This window comes from Aotus nancymaae, unplaced genomic scaffold (genome assembly GCF_030222135.1).
Source record: "Aotus nancymaae isolate 86718 unplaced genomic scaffold, 86718_ANA_hifiasm-v0.15.2.pri h1tg000058l, whole genome shotgun sequence".
Classification (NCBI taxonomy): Eukaryota; Metazoa; Chordata; class Mammalia; order Primates; family Aotidae; genus Aotus; species Aotus nancymaae.
In genome coordinates this window covers 20,943,731-20,967,672 of record NW_026988472.1, presented here as the reverse complement: position 1 = coordinate 20,967,672, position 23,942 = coordinate 20,943,731, and the positions used below count along the sequence as shown (strand labels likewise).

Here is a 23,942-nt window from a genome sequence, read left to right as displayed (position 1 = left end):
ATCAGCCTGGCCAACATGGCAAAACCCCATCTCTACTAAAAATACAAAAATTAGCTGGATGTGGTGGTGTGTGCCTGTAAATCCTACCTACTTGGGAGGCTGAGGTAGGAGAATTGCTTGAACCCGGGAGGAGGAGGTTGCAGAGACCCGAGATTGCACCACTGCACTCCAGGCTGGGAGTCAGAGTGAGACTCCATCTCAAAAACAAACAAACACTCTTCAAGTGACTTTCATGTGCAGCAAAATTTGACAACCTTGTCTTAGTCCACCATCAAAAGTTAACCAGTATTACCTGTTTTTTTTTTTTTTTTTTTTTTTTTTTTGTAAAACGGCTCTTTTATTCACTCCTCATGCTATCAAATACAGCGTGCTTAGATAGTTCAAATCAGTGGTTTAAAAATTTCGATCCCTGCCGGGCGTGGTGGCTCAAGCCTGTAATTCCAGCACTTTGGGAGGCCGAGGCGGGTGGATCACGAGCACGAGATCAAGAGATCGAGACCATCCTGGTCAACACGGTGAAACCCTGTCTCTACTAAAAATACAAAAAATTAGCTGGGCATAGTGGCACGTGCCTGTAATCCCAGCTACTCAGGAGGCTGAGGCAGGAGAATTGCCTGAACCCAGGAGGCGGAGGTTGCGGTGAGCCGAGATAGCACCATTGCACTCCAGCCTGGGTAACAAGAGCGAAACTCCGTCTCAAAAAAAAAAAAAAAAAAAAAATTCGATCCCTTTTGACTAAGATCAAGTGTCAAAAAAAAGAAAAAAAAAAATCTCGATCCCTCACTGACCCTGGTGTGGAGAAGTTTCATCAAAGTGGTGGAATAAGAAAAATAAGGATAAGATTATATAGTGAATTTCATAAAGCTAAAATAATTCATTTCAAGGATTATTCTTTGAAATTGTCTTTCATACCTTTTTGGTGTTAAAAATATCCTTTGTAAATTAAATTAAGGTAGTAACATATTATACCTGTTTATTTGCTTTTCTCATGCCTTTAATTTGCTAAATAAAGAGTCATGAATCTTATGTTGATCTCCACATATTTTTGGAAATTTGGTTGGTTCATGAAATTTGAAAATCAGAACCATGGGCATGATAAATTCATTAAAAATTTAAAAAAATCTGTAAGTCTAGAAAAATATTGTTATAGGAATACAGTTTTTAATCTTTGATTCTCTAATCCCTGGGGGCAAGCAGCACCAGAGTTTATTGCTTTCTGTGTCAGTTCAGGTCCACTAAGAAGCAGATTCCAAGATGGAATTAGTCTTGCAAGAGATTTATTGAGGGCAACACTAAGAAACATAAAGAGAGAGGGAGCAGGAATGGGCCAAGAGGGCCTTCAGACAGGAAGGCAGGTCTGACCCCTGTGGAAGGAGCCTCAGCCAGTAGCACAGCTCTGAGGAAGTCTCAGCTAGGCCGATGGGGTACGCCAGAGCACAGACTGCCCATCAGAGAGGTCCCCTGTCAGGCAGGAATGGCTCAGCGCTACTCTCCCCACTGTGTTCTGTCATCAGGTTGGAACAACCTGGGGTGGGTGGGCTTGGCAGGAATGCTGCAGGGGATCCGAAAGTGTAGCTGCTAGAGTGTCAGCCAATGGCTCTCCTCACAGCAAGTTCTCTTCTGTAGGGTGATTTGTGTGTGCACTTTCATGGCTGCCACACTGGGACTTGCAATTCCCTAGTGAAAATGTGTATTTTTCTGTTGGATGATGCAAAAGAAAATCAGCCATATGGCAGGTCATTAATATTTCTCTGTATATCTTGCTTTTGGTCTTGTTCCTTTTAACCAATGACCATTTATCAATTATAACTCATCATTATGTCTATTAGGCCCACAATTAATTTATCGCCATAAAAAACGTAAAATCGCTGGTCACTGAATAAGTTGTGGGAAGTACAACATCTGGCTTATGTAATGAATACATGTTTAATGTTACCTTTTAAACCTGTAATGTTGGTAGGTTGTTTTCACATAGTGAAAATTCTATTTATTAGCATTTCGTGTTACTATTTCTGTTCTTATATTAAGTAAGGCATTATTAAGCATAATTAACTTAGATTATCACTTTCTTGGTTTGCCACAGTGTCTTGTCTAGCATGACAGATGCAGTACTGGCTCGAGTATATAAACAATCAGATTTGGACACCCTGGCTAAAGAAGCATCCATCCCAATTATCAATGGGCTGTCAGATTTGTACCATCCTATCCAGATCCTGGCCGATTACCTCACGCTCCAGGTTGGTTTATTTATTTGTCTTACAAAAGAGCAAAATCAACAAATAATTCCTGACTTGCTTTAAGTGAAACCATTTACTTAAATCATGGTATTGGTGTTTTATTTTCAAATATCAGCTTGACAAAGAATTATAGCTTATGTGTGCATTTTCTGAGGAAAAGGGGGCATTATTAGAAACAGACTATAAGATCTTTCTGCACTAACCCTATTCCCAAACCCTTTAGCCCCGTCTCATCTTCTGTTCTGTTAATCCCTTTGATTTTCGGTGCATTATTTCACACAATGGATAAATAGAGAACACTAGAGCATACAGAATGGACAAGCCTTATGTGATTCTATAGACATCAGAGACTGTGGCTTGGGAGTGAAGACTGGTGGAGTGTGCTTCGAATATTCAAAATGGTCAGTTACTGAGTCACTCTGGAAGAGGGGGACATTTTCTATCATTTTAATAAACTGATTGTTTAAAAGTAGGGTTGGCCGGGCACAGTGGCTCATGCCTGTAATCCCAGCACTTTGGGAGACCGAGGTGGGTGGATCACAAAGTCAAGAGATCGAGACCATCCTGGTCAACATGGTGAAACCCCGTCTCTACTAAAAATACAAAAAAATTAGCTGGACGTGGTGGCGCGCACCTGTAGGCCCAGGTACTTGGAGGCTGAGGCAGGAGAATTGCTTGAACCCAGGAGGCAGAGGTTGCAGTAAGCCGAGATCATGCCACTTCACTCCAGCCCGGCACCTGGTGACAGAGCGAGACTCTGTCTCAAAAAAAAAGTAGGGTTAAGAATATGCAGAATTTATAGAATCAAGGCTCAAATTTAGCCATTCTAGTCCTTCCAAATTAGGAACTTGAATAACTTTGAAAGATTCCTCTTGTTTGGCTTGTCACAGCCAATCTACATGGCATTGCCCCTGGAAATCCTAACAGCCATGGTTTCTATGTCTGTGGATGATTCTCAGGAGACAAGGTAAACTGGATAGGCCCATCTTCTTCCACATTTGAATAAACTACATACATTTAAATGTGACATTAAGTTCAAAATGAAACACTTTGGAAATGAGGATAAGATCCATGCAGAGAAGATGATATAATAATGTCAGATACCAAAGTGGCTGTCCGCGGGTGTGGCTTTATATATACACCAGATAATTTAATGCTTCCCCCTAGGGCTTTATCATTACTGGATAATAAATTCATTGAGGGACAATGAGCTGTCCTATTCATCATAATGTCCCCTGTAGGACCTCGTGCAATGCCTTCATATAGGAGAGACTCAAAGCAGGAACTGAATGAATAAATAGCAGCTTGTTAAAAACATGGAATCAGAATTAGAGGGATCTGGAATTAAATTCTAGCTTAGCTAACTAGCAGTTCTGTGATCTCCAAATTGCTTAGCCTTTCTCTTTTTTAATCTTTTTAAATATATAAAATATATGAAACTTATAGACATTTCAAGAAAACAAAACAAACATCCATGTGTTCACACAGTTTTGTCAATTCTTGATGTGATGGAGTAGTTACTTTATAATTCTTTGCTGTTTTTCAATAAAACATTACAGATAGAGTTGAAGCCCACCATGTAACTCTGCCTGATCTCATTTTCTTCCCCTCCACAAAGAAATTACTATCCTGATGTTAGTATATTTACACACATCTATAGCCATAAACAACCAAAAGTGTTTATTATTATTATTATTTGAGACCAAGTCTCACTCTGTTACCCAGGCTGAGTGCAGTGGCATGATCTCAGCTCACTGCAATCTCTGCCTTCTGAGTTCAAGTGATTCTCATGCTTCAGCCTCCTGAGTAGCTGGGATTACAGGTGTGCACCATGCCCAGCTAATTTTTGTATTTTTAGTAGAGACGGGCTTTCACCATGTTGACCAGGCTTGTCTTGAACCTCTGAACTCAGATGATCTGCCCACCTCAGTCTCCCAAGGTGCTGAGATTACAGGCATGAGCCATAATACTAACGGTATTATTGAGCATATTTGTCAACTTCATATAATGGGAACATGGTCTGATCCACCATGCTATACTATCCCAGGTATGCTGTATATCCCATTTCTCATATCAAAGAATGTCAGCTCCATAAAAGCAGTGATTTTTGCCTCCTTTGTCCATTGTTATATCTCCAGGGCCAAGGACAGTGTCTCGATGTTTGGACATTGATGGTGCTCATTTGTATCCAATGAATGAATACAACTAAGATTCAGATTTGAAATGTATGAAGTTCTTAGTCTCTGTACAAGTTCATATGATGTCTTGGTTTAAGGTAGTAAGACATTTTGCCACGTTTTTGTGATTGTACATTCATATTATTGAATTTTTCTGTGTAATGCAAAAAAAATTGGGAATTCATTCCTTCTAACAAGGCACTAATATTGAGATTAAGACTATTTATTTTAAACTTAATAATTGTTACTCATAAGTGAATTTACTCCTGGATTTCATCTCCTTTATCCCTTGCCTTTTAGGAACACTATGGCTATCTGAAAGGTCTTACCCTCAGCTGGATTGGGGATGGGAACAATATCCTGCACTCCATCATGATGAGTGCAGCGAAATTCGGTATGCACCTTCAGGCAGCTACTCCAAAGGTAGGGAAACGTTTTGCCTTGAAACTAACCTCCCTCTTAAATCACCCTCAGATGCAATTACCCAGTGACAAAAAAACTCTCTTCCATTTAAGTATAATAGCACAGGTGAGGCCACAAAATTTAGGTTATGTTACCAGCCCTACTATTAAATAGCTATCTGGCCTCTTGAGAGTCCAATTTCCCATCTCTACAATAAGAGATAGCCTTGACCGATGCCTTTTATTCTATGAGACGGTGTTAAAAGCATGCCTGAATTATCCCTTTGAATACCCTGCTATAGGCCATTATGATGATTGGCATCGTCGCGCATTACCACCACAAAGGCTGAAGCAAGCAATAAAATCCAGGCAGCATAGAATTCTGAACACATGTGAATGCCACTCATTTTTCTAATACTGCAATTTGATAGAAAAATGTGAATCCAATGTGAGGATCACGGTGATGGCATCTATACCAGCTTAGTGTTTCGAAACTCAACTCTGGGGGCCTTTTGGCCTTTAAAAATTGAGCCCCATGTGGGAATGAAAATGACTCCTGCATACTTCCTACCTTGCTGCTATCTCTTACAGCATGTATGGAATGCATGACTTCTTTCATCGGCCCAATGTAACCCTTTTGATATAAAAGAAACTGGTAATAATTGTTGCCTCTGAGGAGGGGAACTGGGAGGTTTGAGGCTAGACGTAGGAGGGAGACTTTATTTCACTGTACAGTCATATGTGGATTCATAGCAGGGATATGTTCAGAGAAATGGGTCCTTTGGTGACTTTGTTGTTGTGGGTACTTACACAAACCTAGATGGTACGTATTTTTATTTATATATATTATTTGACATGGAAAAATAAATGTTCCAGCACCATTACTAAATATCAATCTTAGGCCAGGTTTCCCAGAAGCACACTGCCATGGGGATTTGTGTACAGGTGATTTATTAAGGAAGTACTCCCAAGGGAGATCCCTAGGGGATTAGGGGAAGCAGGACGGGGAAGGGAAGAGTCTAAGCAAGGATGCCATTTACAGTGACCAACCATCCTGGTTTGCCAAAGATCAAGAGATTTCTAGGGATGTGGGGTTTTGGGTGCTAAAATTGAGAGTCCGGCAAACCAAGGTGATTTGGTCACCCTAGTCCCGTGTCATGCACAGTCCCACAGAAAGTAGCTTCAGCCTGATCTCACAGGTGATCTCTGGAGCATAAGCTATGCCCTAAAGTTATCCCAGCATTGGTCAAGGGCAGCAGAAGAGGTGGAGTGGTAAATCTCTGGCACTTTTGATGGGAAAAGCAGGCTGGTAGTCAGAGAGCTGTCTCCTGAAGACGAACTGCAAGTGCTAGGTGTTAAAAACACTGAAACTGGGGAAGGGAGCAAAAGCTATAAAAAGGGATCCCCCAGGGGCCTCTGGGTAGAGCACCAGCATTATCTACTGCATCCGGTCCAAACAAAATAAAGCACCACGAAATGCTTTCACCAGGTGTTTTTACCAAACCAGTGTGGGTCACTCCATCTTGCTGTCTTGGATTCTTAGGGCTGCCATAACAAGCTACTATAAACTGTGTGGCTTAAAACAATAGAAATTTACTCTTTCACAATCTTGGAGACTAGAAGTTTGAAATCAAGGTGTTGACAGGGCCACACTTTCTCCGAAGCCTCTCAGGGAGGATCCTTTTTTGCCTCTTCCTGCTTCTGGTAGCCCCAGGCGTTCCTTGACTTGTGGGTACATCTTTCTAATCTCTGCTTCCATCACATTCCCTCTGTGTCTGTGTCTCTCTGTACAAATCCCCCTCTTTTTATAGGGACACCAGCCATATTAAATTTAGACCCACCCTAATCCAGTATGACCTCATCTTAACTAATTACATCTGGAAAGACTCCATTTCCAAATAAGCTCACATTCTGCGGTTCTGGGTGGTCATGAATTTTGAAGAACACTATTCAACCAAGTACACCTGCCATAGAAGAAATGTACTGCATGCAGTGGAAGCCATCCTATTATAGTAAATTTGGGGGACTCAGAGAGATGACCCTTACAACAGATAATTCTCTTTTATTCAGTGTGAACTCAAATAAGGGTCAGATCTGATAATGTGCTTACAGTGTCTTTTATTCACTTTACGGGAAGGGTGAGTACACTCTCCATACAAAGCTAGTTTGAAGAAAGGCTCTATATTAACGCAAACTATCATTGCATTTGGTTCCCACAGATAAAACATACATTAACAATAATTGTTCCCTGCTATAAAGTTCTTTTGGAAGGCTTTATTCTGTTGAAGAAATATACAGTTTAAACATTTTATTGCATGCCAAAGATGTTTTATTAACATCAAAAGAAAAAATTCTAATATTATATAGTAATTGCAGTATTGTTCTTATGCAGAAACTCATTTAAATGATAAAGAGTACTAAACCCTGGTTAAATCTTGGTGGGAGTAAGAGTTTTGAAAAGTTGGCCAGGCGTGGTGGCTCATGCCTGTAATCCAAGCACTTTGGAGGCCAAGGCGGGCGGATCACCTGAGGTTGGGAGTTAAAGACCAGCCTGACTAACGTGGTGAAACCCTGTCTTTTTTATTTAAAAAAAAAAAAGAAAAAAGAGTTTTGAAAGGTCTTCTGAAAAGTCTGATAGTGCAAAAGTCGTTCCATCAATTTGTAAGTCTTCAGTTGTTAGTAGACCTGTTTCCTTTAAAGATAAAGCTAGGAGATTTATCGTAAATTTTAGAAACACTGAGAAGTTTTCAAGGCCATGATTAATCTATTTCCCCATTCTTTAACCAAGAATAACTTACATGTTCAAGAAAAAATAATTTTGTCCATGATTGTAAAATTGCTCCATAAACTATCAATAGTAATGATTTTAACATTGTTCTAAGTGAATACTTAGACTGAACTGAGTGTGTTAATCACCTTCTTTGTCTGGTTTTAAAATTTATGTAAAGGCTAGTGAGTGATTTAGTATTGAAAGCTGAGATGTGAGTAACGAATTCCTCTCTATATTCTAAGTCATGGCTCAGTGCATGCAAGGTTGGGTGATTTTCTAATTTCCAAACCTCTCTGTTGGTTCTCTAAGTACTTATTGATTCCTTTTCTAAGAATTATTATACTTAGGGAGTATAAAACTTACTCTCCAAAGGGAAGGCTAAATTTTCAGGGTAGGAGGCACTTGGGGTAATATCCAAGTCTCTTCATTTATATTTACCAGTATGGCTATTTACAACATCAGTTGCTAAATTAGCTAGCCTTTATTAATTACTTTCCCCAAATCTGTATAAACAAGGCTCCAGAATTCATGGCTGTATGAGGGTGGTAAAGCTGCTAAAATGTCTGCAGGCATCTTCATTGACATCGGAGTAGTTTCTTCTTTCAAGAATGTTTTAATAGAAGAAGAAACTATGGTAGACAATGATGTGCAAATAAACACAATTTCACAAATAAACCTAGACATGCCTGTCACAGGGTGGGCTTCTTGGGAAGCAGACTCAGAGTTTAGCTAGTGTGCAGGACAGGCAGGATGCTTATTAGCATGTGCCCTTGAAATCAACAACCGTGGAAAGGAAGGGAAGGAAGCAGGAATAAGAAGAGGGAGAAGTTGAGCTATGATGCAGGCCCAACAATAGCCTTCGCTGATCTTATGGGAAGTTCTGGATCTGTGATGTCCATTCAGCTGTCTGGAGTTGGGCAGAGGGGGTCATGTTTTCATACCCTCCTGTCAATCAGCCATTGAATGTGGGTTGCCCCGGAAGGGTGTGTGACCTTGGGTGAGGCTGATTGCTGCAGCTGAGGCAGTGCTCAAAGGGGATGACAGCTGAAGGCCATCTTCTGGCAGCACTCCCAGCAGCTGGGGGAATAATTCCTTTATTCATGATTATTCATGGAGTGGTATCTGGGGAGCATACCACAGCGTTCACCACAATGCCTCAGTGAAAAGTGATAAAAATCAACTCATAATCAATGCTAAGAATTTGGGAAAATGAGAAGGATGGAGGAAGGTGAGGATAATTACGGTGTTTGAACTAACAAGACTTCCATATGGAGGGTCTTGGAGAAGAGGCTGGGCTAGAGTTTTTAGGACCTGACACATTGTGATGAAGATGCCCAGGAGGGGACAAGAAAGGACGTGTTCAAGGGTGAAAGGCTGTGATGGCAGAAAAGGGCAAGATGTGTACAGGGACGACAATAAGATTGGCTTTTCTGCAGCAAGATGTTGAGAAGAATTAAAAGAGACAGAAGCAGGGGATGGAAGTGGGGAGCCTTGATGCTCTTAATCAGCTTTGACTTAAGAAACAAGTAGCAAACATCGGAGTATTCAGAAAAAAAACAGTTCTTGCTGCTGTGTACAGATTAGGTTGGAGAGTGAGGGTAGAGGCAGGGAGGCTGCCTGTGGGGGCCTGGGATAGCTTGGCAAGCTTTAGCTGTTCCCATGATGTCCCCTCACCCAGAGTAGGGACTAGGCTGAGCAAGCAAGGAACCTAGGGTGCAAAATTTGTGCATGGATGACCCTGAGAATGCGTGTTTCTTTAATTTTTTTCTAGTCTCTCCTTAAATGTTTTGCCCTAGGCACCTAGCTTGCCTCTAGGGAGTCTGACCCTGCCCTCACCAAACCATCCCAAACAAATATATAATCTTAGCAAAAAGAATGTATTTGTTCTGTCAATGTCTTTCAAAGCAAGCACCTTGCACTCAAAACGCTTGCTGGGGAATGCAAAAGAAGGAGACGTGTGGTAGGGAAGAGGGAGCTGTTAGTATTTAGCTGGGATGGTCAGGGAAGGTTTCTCTGAGGAGGGGACATTTCAACTGAGACCTAAAAAAGTTATCCACATGGAGTGGTGGAAGAAAGAATTTCAGACAAAAAAGGATAGCATGTGCAAAGACAGACAAACATACATTCGTTTGTACAGTTATGAATATAATCTTCTTAATCCATTATGGAAACCAGAAGAGGTGCTTCCAAGAGTTAGAAAGCACCATGCCTTATGTTTGCCTTTATGACTAAAGAAGTCAGAGATAATAAAAGAAAGATGGGGCAATTGGTTGTCTTTTTAAATTCCAAAAGGCACTATTAAGTTTTGGAATTGTAGATGTAAAAATCATATTCTACTGAACGTGATGGGACCACATCTTGAAAAAGGGAAGGAGAGGAGATATTGAAAAGAAAATAATGCATATGTAAGAAAACATGTATAATAAAATTACTGAAATAACAGTTAAATTCTTCTTCCTGTAGGGTTATGAGCCGGATCCTAGTGTAACCAAGTTGGCAGAGCAGTATGCCAAAGAGGTATGCTCTTTACATGTAAAAGTATTATTGCCTTTTACTGTCCCATGAAGTTATTTAACCAGCATGCTTATGTATGCTAGAACGGTACCAAGCTGTTGCTGACGAATGATCCATTGGAAGCGGCGCAAGGAGGCAATGTATTAATTACAGACACTTGGATAAGCATGGGACAAGAAGAGGAGAAGAAAAAGCGGCTCCAGGCTTTCCAAGGTTACCAGGTTACAATGAAGGTACAAATTGATGCCTCTCTGAAGGTTCATTAATTCCATTCATAAAGGCCAGAACCATCTAATCACTCATTCACTTTAGGGGGAGCAGACTGTCCTTTCATTCCCTATAAAAGGACTCACTGACTGTATCCCCTAGGGACTTCTCTCCTTCCAAAGATTAGCTGTGTCCTTTGGAAAGGCATTTTTTGTGCTGGATGAAGGAATTTGAAACTCAGAAGAGAAGAGCAGACTTTTCCCTCTCACAAGAATGGAGGCATTGCAGTGTTTTACTCTTTGTGTGTTTAGAGAAATTAGGTTACTTCTGATGCATGCAGTTTCTTCTGATTTCTCCCCTAAGAAAAGCCCCATAACTATGCTCCTCAGGCTAGTCCTTGCCTCTATTTTCCAAGGATCTCTAAATCCAGTTTAGTTTTGCTAACACCCTCCAGGGCATTCCCAGGGGACTCATTCATTTGGCTGCCTTCCAGTAAGATCTGGAGCAGTGCCTCTCAGTTTTGAGCAGGTATTAGAATCACGGGGGGAGTTGTTAATACACAACTGGCTGGGTCCCATCCCCAGGGTTTCTGATTCAGTAGGTCAGGGTGAGACCTGAGAATATGCATTTCTGCCAAGTTCCCAGGTGATGCAATGCTGCTGCCTCCAGGGCCACACTTTGAGAAGCAGTGTTCTGGAGGAATACCCTAAAAGCCAGGTGCACACTAGGGTTTTGTCAGCAAAGCAACAAATCCGATTTGGTGGAGAAAGGGATTAAGCAAGTACGATTAATATTGTATTGATAAAGTAATACATAAATACAAGTTCTTTATTGTTACATATAAAATAGAACAGAAGTTTGAAAAATAAAAAGTAAAAATGTCTTTCCTCCATCCCTTTAACAGTGACTATTCCTAGAGGTAGCCATTGTTTAATAATATGATGTGTCTCTTTGCAGACCTTTTCTGTGCATTTACATATATATGCCTCAATACACACAACTATTGATTTTTCATAAATGGTATTTGAGACATTATTTATTGTTATTTATTTATTATTTATTATTCTTCTTACTTTTTCCACTTAACAAATCTTAGATTTTCTTGTCCATTCATTGAGATATTTTTTATTCTTTTTAGTTGCTGCATAGCATTCCAAAGGATAAGTGGCACTATAATTTACTTAAAATGTTTCCAATTGATAAATTAGGCTATTTCTGAGAATAATGATTACAAAAATTCAGCATGAACTTGCTTATCCATATTTATTTGTGCAAATATTACTGGAGAATAAGATCTTGAGAAGAATTATTTTTGGGTGAAGTGGTATATACTTTTTAAAATATGAGAGTGCTGCTAAGTTGCTCACTCAAAAAAGATTAAAAATGTATACTCCTGCAGCTGTATATTATTTTTTCATGCAATCTCCATTTTTAGATTTTATCTACATTTTTAATGTTTCTAAATCTGGAGGAAAATGGTATCTCTTTTTTTAAAATTTGTAATTCCTTGATTACTAATGAAGTTAACCATCTTTTAATTTTTATTGGCCCTTGCCGTTTTTTCTATAAATTGCTACTATATCTTTTGCCCATTTTCTATTTTTTGACTTTTCTATTATTGGTTATAGGAGCTCTTTATATATTATGGCTAATTCCTTATCATACATGTGGCATATATTTTCATGGAGATATTTTAAATTACATAAATCACTTCATACTTACACCTGCTTGGCCAATCTTACATGTGTTTCTAGTGTTGGGACTGTGGGCTTGAAGAATAGTCATTTTACTTTTGTATGGCATGTATAAATGTTACTTTTTCCCATGTAATTTTGCTGGTATTTTAGAAACTCAAAATGTTCTGAACCTAGAGCTAGGGTGGAAGGCAAAACAAAATTTTAGTACAAAGGCAGTAATTTTGAGTTAAGAAAGTATGAAGGAATGTAGTTTTTGCATTTGTATGTGAACAACAGAAATATATAGGGAAATATAACTTTCAGGAATTAACTGCTGGAGAAAATTAAAACTGCTAGTACATTTGCATTAAGAATGAAAAATCTAATGCATAGTGCTTATAATCCTATTTAATTCACTCCTACTTCAGTGCTTTTATTTAAATTGTTTTAACTAGTGATGGAGTATGCTTCAAGTGCTAAAGATAATAATTTGGAGATAAGCTCAAAAAATAATATTATCACACCAAAGCAACTTTTTAAATATAGTGGACTATAATTGGCAACTTTTGCTATCAGCCACATACTACATTAGTAGAGTTATTTACTGAAATGTCCACTGTTCCACTAAACAGAATACCAGAAAACTGAGTGAATGATTTAACTTGAAGTGATGCTCTCTTAAATGGAAAAAAAACTTCCTGGGCGATGTGGCTCATGCCTGTAATCCCAGCACTTTGGGAGGCCAAGGTGGGCAGATCACTTGAGGTCAGGAGTTCGAGACCAGCCTGGCCAATATGGTGAAATCCCGTCTCTACTAAAAATACAAAAATTAACTGGCCGTGGTGGCACATGCCTGTAGTCCTGGCTACTCAGGAGGCTAAGGCAGGAGAATCGCTTGAGCTCAGGAGGAAGAGGTTGCAGTGAGCCAAGATTTTGCCACTGCACTCCAGCCTGGGCCACAGAGTGAGACTCCTTCTCAAAAAAAAAAAAAAGACTCTAAAATTCCATAAGTTGAAAGTACCATGTACATTTCCCATGGGTATCTTGAGATAAAACTGTCACTTTGCTCCTTTGTCTCTCCCTTTGCATTGATCTCTGACTGCAGGCCATGTACGTTTTTAAATACTGAAGAAAACAAATATGACTGCCACATATAATAGTCAAAATGTGGTCTTATCCCCATTTCTTTAGACTGCTAAAGTTGCTGCCTCTGACTGGACATTTTTACACTGCTTGCCCAGAAAGCCAGAAGAAGTGGACGATGAAGTCTTTTATTCTCCACAATCACTCGTGTTCCCAGAGGCAGAAAACAGAAAGTGGACAATCATGGTAAGCAAGAAACAAAGAATGGAGGATAAGAAGGTGTTCTTTGTGTGGTTCCACCTTGGTCATTCACGCTTTTGGGGAAATAATAAGCAACTGAGATTCTCCAACTACATTACTTGCTCATGTAACATCTATTTTCTTCCAGGAACTTTATAATAGATCAGTAGTGCTTATTAGCATTTATAACGTTTTCGCATGGGGTGAGATTAATCTCCTTTCAAATAAATCTATTTTAACCAAAATTCTTACCATACTTGATCAGCCTGAGCACCAGCCACCATTGTTTGCCAACCATTATAAGTTGTATAATTCTTATTTTGGAATCTCTTTGTTCATGTTTAGAGAAGCCCCTAATTCAGTTTCTGTACAAAATGGGCATTCAAAACATCTTACTTTTTTCCTTCTCTTTTTCCTCATTCCATTCCTTACTTTATGACTAGACTAGATACTTGTTTTAGTTCTTTCAGTTTGGCCATAGAGATACATATGTATTTAGGTATAGAACATTTTCAAATTTCATGGGAACACTTATCTTAAAAATTAATGGTCCCTTTCAGATAAAGCCACTAGTTTCATCTTCATCACTGTCATTCTAGGAAATATTAACCATATGTCTATTTTACAATATCCCAAATGTCACCTGCTCTGGAAAATAGTACTGACATATCTAACTTAGCTCCACCATTTTTTAGCTTTTAGTGACTTAACTGGTCTCAATTACTGTATCAGCCAGGGTCTTACTTGCAAATGAGAGTCCACTCTAGGTAGATAATGGAAAGTAATGTATTAAAAGACATTAAGAGGCTCCCAGAATCTTTGGGGAAAGGAAGTGCAGTGAATAATTCTTGGACACTACATAGCCAGGGACAACACAGGCAGAAAAATTGCCCAATGACACTGTGGTTCTTTTGTAGCCAGAACACCACTAACACAGCCTGGTACCTTGAAACCAGATGTCAGATACTCCATTATAGCTACCATAGCTGAAATAGATTTCTCTACCTGCATATATAGCAGAAGATCCAATCTCTCCAAAGATGGCTTCCACTGCATGTTGTTCACTTCTGCATCCAAGTCTGGAGTAGATGCAGCTGAGTGGCATGCCTGTACTCTAGCTGCAAGGGAGTTTGGGAAATGTAGTTTTTAGCTTTCAGCCTCTGGAGTGGAGAAAAGCAAGCTGGAAAGTATTAGCTGCTAATCATTTATCTAATCTATAAATTGGAATAGGGTTATTTTGAACATTAAAATAATATGTGTAAAGCTTTTAGTATAGTACATAACACATGGCAAATATTATTATAATTATTACACTCATTATTGTCATCTTCATTATTGATCTGATACAGACCCTATAAAATAAGTGGGTGTTCAACCTCATCTATGGCTGCTTGCAAGCCAACCATGACTCTCTTTTCAATAGAAGGTTGTGTGTTAGGCCTAAATTTGTCATATCTAATAACAGGGATGATTTTTTTCACCCCATCTTTCCAGCTTGTCACCTCAGGACACTAACTCTGGCCAAAATGTTAATTGCCTTGTTATCTAGACCAGTACTTCTGAAGCCTTAATGTGCGCTTAAATTACCTAGGGGTCTTGTTAAGGTGCAGATTTTAATTCTGTAGGTCTAAGATCAGGCTTGAGTTTTGGCACATTTATTTATTTTTATTTTTTTGAGATGGAGTCTCTCCCTGTTGCCCAGGCTGGAGTGCAGTGGCGCAGTCTCGGCTCACTGCAATGTCTGCCTCCTGGTTCAAGCAATTCTTCTGCCTCAGCCTCACAAGTAGCTGGGATTATAGGCAGGTGACACCATGCTCAGATAATTTTTGTATTTTTAGTAGAGACGGGGTTTCCCCATGTTGGTCAGGCTGGTCTCGAACTCCTGACCTCAAATGATCCACCCACCTCAGCCTCGCAAGTGTTGGGATTACAGGCATGAGCCACCAAGCCAGGCTGGCACTTCTAATAAGGATCCAGTTAATGCAGGTGCCACTGTCCTGCAGACCACATTTTGCGCAGCAAAGATCTAGATGACAAAGAAGAAAATGTGAGCTCTCCAACCACATACCTCAGAAAGAGACATAGCAAAACATTTTCCTTGAGCTCTGTTTTTCATCAGAAGACAACTGAAGTTACAAAGATAAATCAAGTAAATGCATTAAAGTTAAGTCCTTTGTAGAAATTCAGTAGGGAAAGCTAAAAGGAAACTTTCCAAAACATCAATTATGGAGATGCTCCAAACTTCTGAATTTTTAAAGAGCTTATTAAACAACATCTTTAAAACCAATTTACTTAAAAAATTAAATATGTGATGCATTCACATGGTTGAGATATTTACAGTGAAATCTTGCATCCACCCATTTTTTCCATCCACCTAGATCTTACCATCTCCCCATTTCCTCTACCCCTGAGTTACCCACTATTATTAGGGGAGAATATTTTAAAGAAACCAAGAGACAGAATTGTGTTAAAATGAAAGTAGAGAGTCTAACTTGGAAAGAATGCTCACCTGGGGTGATGAGACTTAACTTCTGTAACTGCCCTTAATACCAGTCAGCTGTGTCATCTTAGCTAAGTATTAATTCTCTAGGTCCCAGTGTCCTCTCCTGTAAAATAAGCAGATTGAGCCATAGAGATGGCAAACGAGTTTTAATTTTTAATCTCATCACCAGGCTACAGGAATTCTCAGTTGAGGATTTTGAGTCTGCCTGTGGTGTGAGACAGGAGTGGCATAACTGAGTAGCGTGCCTTACATGAACACTAGAAAGGAAGAGGTGATGCATGTGTTGCACTCTTTATGTCATTTTTAAAGATGAGCTAGATGATTTGGAGGTCCCTTTGAGTTCAGTTCATTTCAGCAGCCATACAGTGAGCATTTACTCTGTGCCACATCCTCTGCCAGGTATTGGAGATTGGAAAAAAGAGAATAGTGTGCAGCCACCACACAACCTGTACAATTCATAGAAGCATAACATTTTCAAGTGGGATGAGACCTTAGAGATTATCCACACTAAATTCCTATTTTATATGCAAATAAATTTTTATTCTTTTCTTTTTTTTAAAGATGGAATCTCCCTCTGTTGCCCAGGCTGGAGTGCAATGGCACAATCTAGGCTGACTGCAACCTCCGCCTCCCAGGTTCAAGCAATTCTCCTGTCTCAGCCTCCCAAGTAGCTGGGATTACAGGTGCCTGCCCAGCTAATTTTTGTATTTTTAGTAGAGACGGGGTTTCGCCATGTTGGCCAGGCTGGTCTCAAACTCCTAACCTCAGGTGATCTGCCCGCCTTGGCCTTCCAAAGTGCTAGGATTACAGGCATGAGCCACCGTGCCCAGCTGAAAATAAATTATTCTTATATAGCTTATTTAGAATGGCCATTAGGTTCAACACTACTGTGATACATTTTTCTAAGATATTCTAAAGGCACAATACTTGTCTTCCTCCAGACTACCCTATCCAATACAGTAGCCAGTAGGCACATGTGGCTTTTTAAAACTAAACTAATTATAATTTTACAAAATTGAAGATTCAGGGTGGGCACAGTGGCTCATGACTGTAATCCTAGCACTCTGGGAGGCTGAAGCAGGGGGATCACTTGAGGTCAGGAGTTCAAGACCAGCCTGGCCAACATGGTGAAACTCTGTTACTACTAAAAATACAAAACAAAAAAATTACCCGGGCATGGTGGTGCACATCTGTAATCCCAGTTACTTGGGAGGCTGAGGCAGGAAAATTGCTTGAACCTGGGAGGTGAAAGTTGCAGTAAGCCAAGATCACGCCACTGCACTCCAGCCTGGGCAACAGAGCAAGACTGTCTGAAAAAAAAAAAAAGAAAGAAAGAAGATTCAGTTTCTCAGTTATACTAACGAAGTTGTTGAATGCTCAATAGCCACATGTGGCTGGTGGCTACATTATTTATATTGGATACACAGACATCAAACACTTCCATCACTGCCAAGAGTTCTATTGGACAACACTACTCTAGATAATAATTTCCATACCTACAACTTGATTTAAAATCAGGATGAAAGAAGAAAGGAAAACCACAATGTGGCCCTCCAGTTCTGAGATGCCTGTAATGACTGATGTAAAGTATATAACTAAAACAGGATGAAGGGCTTGTTCTTTAATGGTGTAGCATTTTTAAAGCAGAAGTGTACTGTTTCAGTACTCAGAGTAGCTTTTTAAGGCCTCCATGCTAAGAGATTTCCAGAAGTGCTGTTCAGAACACTCCACTAATTGCATCATTCTCTTCTTGGTGCATAGGTCTTTGGATCCCTTTGTTTAAAAACAAAAATCACCCTTTCCTTCTCATGAAGCTTGCTTTTGTATTTTTCAGTGATTAATAAGGCAGTAGGATTCACAAAAAGTAGACAGATATTTTTCTTCTGCCTATACATTTTACACTAGAACTAAAATAACCTAAAGGGACCCTGAAAAAAAGAAAAAAAGCTGACACTTCAAAGCGCTGTTATCCACATATGACTAAGTCCAAAACACCATTGCGAATGTAATTCACAATATTTTAGAGTCATTTACTTTTCCTCAAGTTAGAGTGGCCAGATATAATATAGGACACTCAGTTAAATTTGAATTTTAGATAAACAATGAATAATTTCTAGTATAAGTATGTCTCATGCAATATTTAGAACATACAGTAAAAAATATATTTGTTGCTATCTGAAATTCTTATTTAACTGCTTGTCTGTCTGTGTTTATTTATTTAACTCAATCTGACAATCCTAATCCAAGGTGAATTTGTAAGTTTTCACTTGGAAATAAGGTTGACACAATCCAAAGACAATTAAAAACAAAGCAAAAATGAGATGGGGTCCCAGGAACCCATTAAAAAGTTTACAATATTTTTTACCTAGTAGACGTTCTTATGCCAAAGTTTGCCCTGGGGAACTAGTTCCTTCTTGTCACTCAGACATCACTTTAAACGTTACTGTTGAGCAAGATCTTCCCACGCCACCCACTCTTAAGCGGTTCCCAAGGCTCCTTTATCTCCTTTTAAAATTTTATTTTGTAATGGCACTACTTGATATTTTTGTATTTTTTGTCTGTTTGTTGCCTGTCCCCCCACTGCAATGAAAACTTCTTCATGAAAGCAGCGATCCTGTCTCTAATGGTCTTTATTATATGTAGAAGTGTGCCTGACACATACTCTAAATATGGACTCAATACGTTTTTGGAGCCTAAAGGCAATATAGAAAATTGCTGTTTAGAACATAGGTTTTTGGAAATCAGGTTAAAATTCTGGCTCTCTCTGTGATCTTGAGCTTCTAATCAACTTAGGCAAGTACCTTAACGTCACTAAGCCCAGTTTATTCATGTGAAAAATGAGAATAAAAAATAGAACCAGCCTCTTAAGGTTATGAGGATTCAGTGAGATCGGAGTCATATGGGCATTGTAGTCAGGACTCAGGAACAGGTAGCTGCAGATTCACCTCTCTCCACCACCACTCAGGAAAGTTCCTACATCTCAGTTTCTTGATCTGTATTTTATATCTCTTACCATCTCAAACAGTAGGAAAGGATATTAAAGGCTACGATGCATATATAGCACTCAGCACAGTGCCTGGTACGTGATAATTTTGATAAGTATATTCAGTTAACACCTTTGAAATATAAGACCTGCACTTTTGATATACACTAGGAACACATGTACAGTATGGTTGAAGTGTAAGAACAAGTACCTGAGAGACAATAAATCTACTTTTTAAGAGTAGAGTCATTCAGATTCACCCATGTTATCACAAATGACAGGATTTCCTTCTTCTTCAAGGCTGAATACTATTCCATTGCATATATATATATATATATATATATATATATATATATATACACTATATTTTCTCTATCCATTCATCCATTGATGGACACTTAGGTTGATTCCATATCTTAGCTGTTGTAAATAATGCTGCAGTGAACATGGAAGTGCAGATATCACTGCATCAGATTGATTTCAGTTCCTTTGGATATATACCAGGAAATAGGATTGCTGGATCATATGGGAGTTCTAGTTTTAGTTTTTTGGGGAACCTCTATACCATTTTTTATAATGGCTGCACTGCAAGGCTCTATTATAATTGGTTTGAACCCCGAGAGTGTGCCAACAAACACAAGGCAGTGTGGAGCAACACACTGTTTTAATGAGCACCTGGGTGCAGATGGGCTGAGGCCTAAAATAATGGATATGTTCATTAGCTTGATTTAAGTGAGGGCAAGGCAGGGGATTTATAGTCTCCTATAACTATTACGTGCTCCCTGGATGGCCTCTCTCTTCATCTCCTGGCCAGCCCTCTTCCAGCCTGCCCTCTTCTGGCTTCTGCTCTCTTGCTGCTGGCGAAAGTAGTCTTGAGCTTTGGGACGGGGCCTGAGGAGGGAGGAGTTATCCCCCCAGCCTTTCAGGCCCCAGGGAGAGAATCATGTACTAATTTAGATTCCCACCAACAATGTACAGGAGTCCCCCACTCTCTGCATTCTTGTCAACACGTATCTTTCATCTTTTTAAATAAAAGCCACTGTAATAGGTGTGTGGTGATATCTCATTGTGGTTTAATTTGCATTTCCCTAACAATTAGTGATACTCAGCATTTTTTCATGAACTTGTTGATGATTTGTATGTCTTCTTTGGAAAAATGTCTGTTCAGGTCCTTTGCCCATTTTTTAAATCAGGTTATTTGTTTTCTATTTAGTTGAGTTCCTTACATATTTTGGATATTAACCCCTTATCAGATATATGGTTTGCAAATATTTTCTCCCATTCTGTGGGTTGCCTCTTCACTCTATTTATTGTTTCTTTTGCTGTGCAGAAGCTTTTTAGTTTGATGCAATTTGATTTGCCTATGTTTGTTTCTGTTGCTTGTGTTTTCAGGGTCATATGTGAATAATTACCAGACTGATGTTATGGAGCTTGATATGGTTTGGTTGTGTCCCCACCCAAGTCTCATATTGAATTGTAGCTCCCATAATTCCCACATGTTGTGGGAGGGAGCCGGTGGGAGATAACTGAATCATAGGGGCAGTTTCCCCCATACTGTTCTCATGGTACTGAATAAGTCTCATGAGATCTGACAGTTTTATAAATGAAAACCCTTTTTGCTTGGCTCTCATTCCCTCTCTTGCCTGCCACCATGTGAGATGTGCCTTTTGCCTTCTGCCATGAGTGTGAGGCCTCCCCAGCCATTGGAACTGTGAGTCTATTAAACCTCTTTTTCTTTATAAATGTCCCAGTCTCAGGTATGTCTTTATCAGCAGCATGAAAACGGACTAAGACAGAGTTTTTCCCTGTGTTTTCTTCTAGCAGTGTTATAGCCTCAGAGCTTATATTTAAGTCTTTAATCCATTTTGAGTTGATTTTTTTATATGGTGTGAGACAAGGGCCCAATTTTATTCTTCTGCATGTGAATATCCAGTTTTCTCAATATCATTTGCTGAAGAGACTGTCCTTTCCCCATTATGTGTTCTTGGCACCTCTGTCAAAAAGCAATTGACCATAAATTGCTTTTTATGGTCACAGAAAAGACACAGAAAGACAAATATATGGGTTCATTTCTGGGCTTTCTTCACTGTTTCATTCATTAATATGTCTGTTTTTATGACAGTACCATGTTGTTTTTATTAAAATGTCTTTATAACACATTTTAAAATCACAGAGTGTGATGCTGCCAGCTTTGTTCCTTTTGTTCAAGATCACTTTGTCTATGTGGGGTCTTTGAGGTTACATACAAACTTAAAGACTGTATTTTTGATTTATGTGAAAAATGACATTGGAATTTTGATAGGGGTTGCATTGAATCTGTAGATCACTTTGGGTAATGTGGACATTTTTACAACATTAATTTTTTCAATCCATGAACATGGGCTATCATTCCATTTATTTGTGTCTTCTTCTTTCATCAGTGTTTTATAGCTTTCATTAAACAGTTCTTTTACCTTCTTGATTAAATCTATACTTAAGTAATTTTTTGTTGCTATTGCAAATGTGATTATTTTCTTAATTTTCTTTTCAGATAGCTCATTATTAGTATATTAGAAATGCTACTGATTTATGTATGTTGATTTTATTTTCTGCAATTTTGCTGAATTCCTTTATCAGTTCTAACAGTTTTTTGGTGGATATTATGCTAAGTAAAATAACCCACCCAGTCACAGAAAGACAAATACTACATGATCTCACTTATATGTGGGCTCTAAAAAAGTTGAAATCATAGAAGTAGAGAGTAGAATGATGATTACCAGAGTCTAGGGGATGGGAAGGAAGATAATGGGGAATTGTTGATCAAAGGGTACAAAGTTTCAGGTAGACAGAAAGAATAGGTTTTGAGATCTATTACAGAGCAGAATGATTATAGTCAATAATAATATATATTTCAAAATAATTTAGAGAGTAAATGTCAAATGTCTCACCATAAAAAAAGATAGGTAAGTAAGGTGATGGATATGTTCATGAGCTTGATTTAATCATTGCACATTGAACACATATATCAAAACATCACATTGTACTCCATAAATGTATAAATTATGATTTATCAATCAATAATAATAATTTTTAAAAAGAATAGTCAGAGAAAACCTGGGTTCCAACATAGTTCTGCACTGTCATCTCAAGGATTGATTTCCTCTTCTATAAATGATAATAACAAAAGCTACCTTAGAATTTTATTGTATTAAATGAGATAATACATGAACATTTCCCTCTGGCTTACTAAAGCTCCTGGCACAGTGCTTAAAAAAATATTTCTTGACTGATACATGATACGGTACTTAGTATTCTATCTAATACCTAGTAAGCACTCAGTATATTCACCATTGTTACTGATATTATTATTGTCACTCTTGTGGAGGCTGGGAAGAGTAAAGGTGAAAATTACCATTTGTGGCTGACAGACCAAGGGGAAGCTGTATACTCTTAGCTACAGAGATAATACTCCTTCAGGAATACCCAGCTTCAGATAGCAGACATTACTCAGATTAGTCTACATGTGATTCATCCTGAACTTCTCTAGGTTGTGAGTGATCAAACCACAGTATATACACAAGGATCTGGGATAGGAGAGATTGTATTTCTCTAAAATTAGCCAATGCCTAGGTTTATTTATGACTGGAAAATTCAGTCATGGCTACCATTGTAGCATCTCATTTCAACTCTGTGATCCTGTGGTCCTGGAATGAGGCTTCATTATGTGGTGTTAGTGTGTCTATTTGGGTCAGTCTGATCTCTGTTGACCTTCATTTATACCCTCCCCCAATAAATAGATATTAGTTTAGAACTGTTCTGTTACCTTTTTCTTGAGAAAACACATTTTAACTGTAACCCTGCAAAGCTGAAACCTAATTCACCTTATCTAGGTCCCTAAACAGACTGTCGCTAATGTTTATCCATTTCTTTCTTTCTTGTGTCATCAGGCTGTCATGGTGTCCTTGCTGACAGATTACTCCCCTCAGCTCCAGAAGCTTAAATTTTGATGTTGTGATGCTTGTCAAGAAAGAAGCAATGTTCTTCAGTAACAGAATGAGTTGGTTTGTGGGGAAAGCAGAAGAGAATCTAAAAATTAAATCCCTAACACATGGTATGGGTGAACTGTATGATATTGCTTTGCTATTGTGAAACTTTCCTGAAACCTTTAAGTGCTGATGCACAGTAATAAACACTTTGTTTAAACTCTCTAATTCACAATTTCTGAGTTACTTTTAGGTATCATATTCATTATCATATACATTTACTTCAACTAAACATAAAATACTGTGTTCATAATATATAATGTCTAAGCCATTAAATGTAATCTATGCTTATTACCTTAATAAATTATCACCCACGCTAATTTATAAGTAAACATTTACTAGGCAGTCAGCTACTGGTAAATCTGTGGGCTGTGTTCCTGTCCCCCAGGACCAACTAGAAAGCCAAATGATTCATCTTGCAGATGTGGTACAGTGTTCAGGCCAATGAGGTAGACAGACATTCATTCATGGAGGCAAATAACGAAATTCTTAAAAAATAACTATCACTGTGCCCAAACTCTGAAGTTTTTTCCAATAACTTGTGAGAAGGTGGCAGTGGGGTGTCCTTCAAGAGCATGCATCTCTTCTCTGTAATGAATACTTACTGTTACAAGCCATAAGAAGCGTTTGTTAGCAAGTGGTAAAACCATGGATACCTAGAGTAGCATTTTCTTAGGTTCAAATTCTCCAGCAAGAGCAAGTTAATTTTTTTCACGTCTGTGCTTATTATGCATCTACTCACACCACATGCTGAATATTTCCATAAATCTACTACTTGCCACATTTTAGCCAGCCTTTTTCCTCTTATTTTTCTTTGGGATAATAAAAATTTACATTATTGAATTATTATAATGTAATTACAACTAGATTTCTCTTGTGGGTTACCAACATTTGTATTGTTGAATTATTATAATATAATTTGAGTTTTTTAGTTAAAATGTTAAATAACGTAAGTGAAGCTTTTAAAAGGTTATACATTTTACAGAAGACAATGTAATTTCCTTTATATTCTACCTTTACTATTAGAAAAATGTTTCCAGGCTGATTGAGTGATATTCTTCAGCAGACAGCTCTGACTTAAATGAGTAAGAAAGGGATGAATTACAAATTAGATTTGCAATGAAGATTC

The 23,942-nt window shown here is 38.6% G+C and overlaps 1 protein-coding gene across 1 annotated transcript in view; it reads left to right on the top strand.

Moving 5' to 3' along the window:
- OTC (ornithine transcarbamylase) overlaps positions 1 to 22,981 on the top strand; it is a 71,340-nt gene extending 48,359 nt beyond the window's left edge. Inside the window, exons 6-11 of the mRNA XM_012448119.2 lie at positions 2,084 to 2,237; positions 4,715 to 4,837; positions 10,049 to 10,102; positions 10,183 to 10,332; positions 13,174 to 13,311; positions 22,718 to 22,981. Coding sequence (XP_012303542.1) covers positions 2,084 to 2,237; positions 4,715 to 4,837; positions 10,049 to 10,102; positions 10,183 to 10,332; positions 13,174 to 13,311; positions 22,718 to 22,777 — 679 coding nt within the window. The 3' untranslated portion in view covers positions 22,778 to 22,981. The remainder of the gene's footprint in view (positions 1 to 2,083; positions 2,238 to 4,714; positions 4,838 to 10,048; positions 10,103 to 10,182; positions 10,333 to 13,173; positions 13,312 to 22,717) is intronic.
- Positions 22,982 to 23,942: the final 961 nt, after the last annotated feature.